At 34.2% G+C, this 6544-nt stretch overlaps 1 protein-coding gene across 11 annotated transcripts in view; it reads right to left on the bottom strand.

Annotated features, from left to right (window-relative positions):
• Positions 1-537: 537 nt before the first annotated feature.
• Positions 538-6544, bottom strand: part of LOC115215828 — a 61426-nt gene continuing 55419 nt past the window's right edge. For all 11 annotated transcript variants that reach the window (XM_036505935.1, XM_036505933.1, XM_029785151.2 and 8 more), the window contains 2 exons: positions 5935-6440; positions 538-2532 (listed from right to left, as the gene is read on the bottom strand). In XM_036505935.1, the coding sequence (XP_036361828.1) occupies positions 2207-2532; positions 5935-6310 (702 nt within the window). In that variant the 5' untranslated portion in view covers positions 6311-6440 and the 3' untranslated portion in view covers positions 538-2206. The remainder of the gene's footprint in view (positions 2533-5934; positions 6441-6544) is intronic.

Here is a 6544-nt window from a genome sequence, read left to right as displayed (position 1 = left end):
CTGCGCCTATTGTTGTTAATGATCGAATGAAAATGCGGTTTCTTTCTTCTTTTATTTCCATTGATTTATTTTTGCTATTTCTTTTTCCTCATTTGTAACTCTTCGGATTTCCTTGTTCCATTTTATCAGAGGAATACTAAAAATAGTATTTCGGTAGGAGTATACAACCGAAAATGCGGAGAAACTAAATTTGAGATAGCACTACTTTGACTCTGGTCGTCCGAAGATGCGTATACAGTTATCGTTCTTTTTTTTTTTTAATTGTTTCAATCATTTGACTGAGGCCTTGCTGGAGCAACGACTTTAGTCGAGCAAGTCAACCCCAGGACTTATTCTTTGTAAGCCTAGTACTTATTCCATCGGTCTCTTTTGCCGAACCGCTAAGTTACGGGGACGTAAACACACCAGTATCAGTTCCCAAGCGATGTTGGGGAGACAGACACAGACAGACAAACATATACACACGCATACATATATACACGTATATATACATATATGCGACGGGCTTCTTTCAGTTTCCGTCTACCAAATCCACTCACAACGCTTTGGTCGGCCTGAGGCTATAGTAGAAGACACTTACCCAAGGTGAACGCAGTGGGACTGAACCCGGAACCATGTGGCTGGTAAGCAAGCTATTTACCACACAGCCACTCATATTAGTACAATATTGCATATGATTTGTGTAACATTCAGCAATTAACAGCTAGAAATGATGCATTGAAACAATTGGAGTGATTTGTAATAAAGCCTGTTCAAAATTTTTTTTTACACTCTACGGAAATGTGCAGCTTTTCACATGTATATCCCTAATAGAAGTCCTACTGTATAATAACATTCGTTTGCCGATATCCGGAGAGTAACTTTGGGAAACATCCAGATTATATTAATAAACACACACGTGTTTGTGTTTGATAACACTAGCTAATTACATTCAAGCTAAAGGATGTATAATTTTTCAGCAAACCTGCTTCGTGTGAATATGCAATACGTTTTTTCGATATTCATGTCAGCGGAGGAATTGTTCTATAATTATCATTAGATTTTGGAAGACTTCATGGTTTCTTACCTAAGCACCAAATGCCTGTTGGTAGACGCACCCTAGAGTGATCTGAATTTATCAGATAAATGATATTTATATAATCGTCATAGACATGATGGTTAGCCTTGTGAAATCATAACTCAGATTGGGAAGAAATGAGCTAAGTATTAAAAGTACTTGAATTAGGAGGTCTTTTGTTCTATGATTTTATTGCTGTTCTAGTGATTCAATATTGGTTTCGAATTTTTGGCACATGGCCAGAAAATTCGTGGTAGATATAAGTCGATCACAACTACCCCAGTACTCGACTATTATTTTATCCACATCGAAAGGATGAACGGTGGAATCGACCTCAGTGGAATCGACCTCGGTGGAAATTGAACTCAGAACAAAAAGACATGAAATGCCGCTAAACATTTTGCCAGCTTAAATTTCCAAATATGAAAATGAAAAGCGAACATGAGCGGACCAATAATATTCTGGTAGACGATAAAATCCATACCTTGTGCTCCATATTTCAGCTTTCACTCTTTTCAGCTGGAAGTTTAGCTCTTCCTTAACAGTCCAATATTTACAATTATTTCTGTCAGTTTGATATTGACCAATATATAATGAATAGCTTAGATAAGCTTGAACCTCCTGGATATCTGATACATTGGTTTATTGTTTTAAATTCCTAATTTCGTAACAAATCAGATAATCTCTGATACTTATGATATATTCTCAAAATCTGCTAATAAATTCCTATATACATCATACAGTGAAGTGTGTAACAGAAAATAAAATTGTTTTTTTTTAATTGTGAATTCCTTTATCAATACATCCAAATAACGAAGTTTGATTCATACAAGAGAATATGATAAGTCGTCAGATTTTTTAATCAATTACTTTTATTTTATATTTCTGTAATATATGCGTGACTTTCTCTCTACTTCGGTGGGTTAGGAATGGATGGATGTGTTTCATTGTGTACATCTAGTTACGTATATGTGTGTGCATGCATGGATCCCTAAATCTTTTTTCCAACATGCATCATTGTGTCTGTTTTTCAGCCTGCATAAAAATGCTCCTGAGCCCATGACTGCAAAAGAATGGTGATGTTCAGTTTTATTCTTCTAAACCAACATGTTCTACAATCAATAAAACTTACTTCTTCAATATCGGTCGTCAAAGTTTTACGGTTTGGTTAGCATTACGTTTAATACTCTGTCCATGTACAGGTGGAAGCTGGGCAGTCGTTTGCCGTGAAGACATTACTGGTGAACCAACACTTTGGAACTCTGACTGTAAACGCTGCCGGACTGCTTTAACGTTGTTTGAATGTTTCGGGATACTTAGTGAATCCCATATGTTTCGTTTCTCATTCTTCGCCTGACTAGGTGCTTGTGTAGTTTCATTGCCATCATTTTCTGCTTCTTTGTTATAGTCAGATTTATCTGAATTTTCAACAGCTATTCCTATTTTCTTACTTTTTTCATTGGATTGAAGAGTATCTTTAAAAGAAGTGTGAAGCGAAAAATTAATTTATACACGCATTCAACATACGAAACTGATTTTCTTTACAACTTATAATGAGATTATTTTGAAAAGTTACTTTAGCATAATGAAAGTGTATCTTATCAAGATTATATTTTCTATTCTGGTAAAATATGTTCTTTTGAGAGTTTCTACTGCTAATTCCTTCACATTTATTAACTTAAACTACTCATTTCAAGAATAAAGTAACCCAATGTTCAGGTTTTAAAATGTGTGAGATGTATGAATTAAAGTATAAGATAATCGAAACTTGTTCGAAAGAATTAAATATTATAGCTTGTAGTTATATCACAACGATAAATACCAAGAAAATATATAATTTTACATTATACATTTTTAGTAATGTCACAAATGTTTTCTTCATAATATTGGTTACAACTTTTGGCACAAGGCCAGCAAGTTCAAGGGAGGGGATATGTCGATTACATCGACCTCAGCACTCAAGTAGTACTTATTATATCGACTCCGAAAGGATGAAAAGCAAAGTTGACCTCGGCAGGATTTGAACTCTGAACGTACAGATGGACGAAATGCAGCTAAGCATTTTACCTGGCGTAATAATTTTGCTGCCTTATTTCCTTCATAATATTAACTTCACTTAGGGACGTGAGCTGCCAGAAACGTTAGCGCGCCGGACAAAATGCTTAGACACATTTTGTCTGTATGATCTGAATTCAAATTCCGCCGAGGTCGACTTAGTCTTTCATCCTTCTGGGGTTGATAAAATAAGTACCATTTGAACATTGGGGTCGATATAATTGACTTACTCCAGGCCCGAACTTGCTAGCCTTGTTCCAAAATTTAAACCAATATAACTTCACTTTACTTAAATTCTACAAGCAAACTGCTTTTCTGTCGTACCATTTTATGCAATAAGGGCTGTTGTGATTTACTGCTGTCCGTGTACAGGTATAAGCTGGGAAGTTGTTTGCTATGAAGACATTACTGATTAACTAATACTCTGGAACTCTGACTGTGGACGCTGCCGGGCTGCTTTAGCACTGTGGTATTTAGATTATCAGATGACACTCATTTGGATCTCTAATTCTAACACTAGATTTTTCTGTTGTTGTTCTTGCTGTCTTTCAATAGTATTTAGTTTGATATTGAGTCCATAAATTTGTTTAATTCTTAACATTTGGAAATATTCCACAACTTTAAAGGCTGTAGGTACCCCAAAAACGATACTATGAAACGATGCTCTAAAATGTTCTAAAACGTATGTTTAAGCTTTGCTGAAGTAAATAATTATTTTCTTTCAAAAGATCTCTTGTCCTTGTCTAACTTTCTTTAATTACTGTCACAATATGATCTTTTGTAGGGTTATTAATCATTACATTCATTTAAAAATACGATTTTGTGACAAAACAATAAACTTTCTACTGATAAGTAACATTTGTATAAAGGTTATTTTAGAAATAGAGATGTCGCAAATATCCGCCATAAACGTTTTATTGTTGCATGTTTTTCTTTTTAATGTAATGATAAATATTTAAGGAAACATTTCATCATTAAATACATTCTGCATCACCATAATGTATTGACTACTCGTTCATTAAATTTTTCTTTCATTTCTTTCAAAAGTAGAATGTTTATCGTTATATAGAGTAGTCGAAAAAAACAAAAGGTTCAAGAACATCTTGAGAAGCTTCCAAACAGAATTCTGGAAACATGAGGAGACAGTCAAACAGAATTAATCTAACACCAAACCTTATTTCTAGATCTACATGAATGATTTACGTATAATACCAGACCTGAATGAAGCTCCACCTGAAATAAAACATCTAATTAAATATAAAAGTGTAGAGGAGGTTGTACAAGAAAGCATTTGAATTTGTATGTTTTTGTGGGGAATATGCGAGTAGAGAGAATAAGTAAAAAGCCAGTAATATGATTTGAAACGATGCAAGATTTCTTTTCAAAGGGTAATTGGAGTCACTAGGCTGCAGTCTAATGATTGAAACGATAATAAAAGATAAGTGATACTGTGTGTGTGCGTGTGTGAATGTGTGTGTGTGTGTGTTGTGTGTGTGTGTGTGTGTGTGTGTGGTGTGTGTGTGTGTGTGTTGTGTGTGTGTGTGTTTATCTGATTTTTATGAACCTAAAATATAGAATGCAGTGTTTCCCGATTTCATGTTTGCTACATTAGTTCCTGTTTGCTATATTATTTCAGTTCTCTATTACTATTTATATTTTTGAGGCATGAAACAGATATTTGGACTGCATTATGTTATTTGAATGTCCATAAAATTATATTTCAGATATCCAACCATCTAATGATTTGAAGATATTTGTATTACATAAAAAAAGCAACATCGATGCATGTAAGTTTCTGCCAAAAACTTGAGATATTCTATATAATATTACCTTTCATTTATACAAAGCTTATACTAGTTGTAAGTATTACAGAGATGCTGACATATTACAGACAGGGAATGTTCTTTCAATGTCTTTTATTCTCTTGAAGTGGTATGCACTGCGTGTTGGTTTCAAAGATTTATAATAAATCTCTAGGTATTATTTAAACGACTGGAGTATTGTTTAATTTTTCACGCACATATATATTTAGCTATACATCTCTCGCTCTTTTCCTTCTCTCTCCCACTCTCTCTCTCGCTCTCTTTCTATCTTCCTCTCTCTCTCTCTCTCCTCTCTCTCTCTCTCTCTCTCTCTCTCTCTCTCTCTCTTACAAATATATATATATAGAGAGAGAGAGAGAGAATTTGACAGAGAAGGAAACGAGAGAGAGAGGGACATCGTGTCAAGCTAAAAAGAGAATTAAAGTGCATGAGACACAATGCGAAACAATGTTAGAACGGCTCATAAAATTTGCCACTTGGTGAAGCGAAAGACAAATATCTCTTGTAGTTCGCTCCAATAGGATCTTTTGTCTTGAATAAAACAACAGCTGCGAAATCCTCTGACATGATTTTGCCAACTTGGAATAAATGCTGCATCATACCAATATCCAATGGGGTTTATTTTCTTGTATTAGCAAATTTGACTATTCATTTAGTAAATCATTTTATTATGCCTTTGGGCTGTTTAACAACAAAGCATTTTATAACGTGATATTTCCTTATTCAAACATTTGCTTACCAGGATATTTTAAAAATCTATTTGTAAATCATTAATTGGCTTTATAAATTACTGGGATATACAGATGAGCAATTATTTATGTTTACACCCATAAACCGATTTAACAATATTTAGTAACGTTTGACGATACAGAATGATGCACGCACCCAGTTTTTCTCTGTGAACAACATGATATGCTTACCAATCCATTGCAAACCCTAGTTAATTTAGTTACATAATATATGTTGCTTAATTAAATATATTTATATTTCAAAACTTACTTTCTTTCGGATTGTTAATGGAGCCCTGTGAAAGTGCTTCAGGCATTGAAGATTCGACCATTTCATTGTATTCAGCCATGTTAGTATCAATATGAAGTAAATTTGTCCGCGCCTGAGCAGACATTGTCTGTTCTCGCGATATTTCCAATAACTTCTTTTGTAAATGGTCGTTTTTTGTTACAGGAGCATTTCCACTTTGAATTTTGTTACGAAGACGCTTTGTCTCAAATGTGATATCTCGAAATGTTACTTTCTGAGCACGTTCGACATCCTTCAATTCGCGGCTAAGTCGATTGTCGGCGCGTACATTATTTCTCAAAATGGTGTCATCGTATTCTGATCGGGACACTGAACCGTACTTTTTGCGGTTTGACATTTTCTCCAAATACCGTTTCTGATGGGGGTATATATATATATATTTTTTTTTTTTGTGTTTTATCTAAATTTGTTCAAAGGGTGTTTTAAGGTATCACGTTCTGTAGTTGTGAAAGAGAACCACATTTCTCCTGAAATAAATGTAAGTAAAATTTTTTTTAAAATTTAAGTATCCATAAATTAATTGGAACAAAATGCTCGCTGCACAGAGTATTAAAAGTATTAATCAATTACA

This window comes from Octopus sinensis, linkage group LG9, assembly GCF_006345805.1.
Source record: "Octopus sinensis linkage group LG9, ASM634580v1, whole genome shotgun sequence".
Classification (NCBI taxonomy): domain Eukaryota; kingdom Metazoa; phylum Mollusca; class Cephalopoda; order Octopoda; family Octopodidae; genus Octopus; species Octopus sinensis.
Note: the sequence above shows the minus strand (reverse complement) of the source record. Positions and strands in the feature narration are given on the sequence as shown.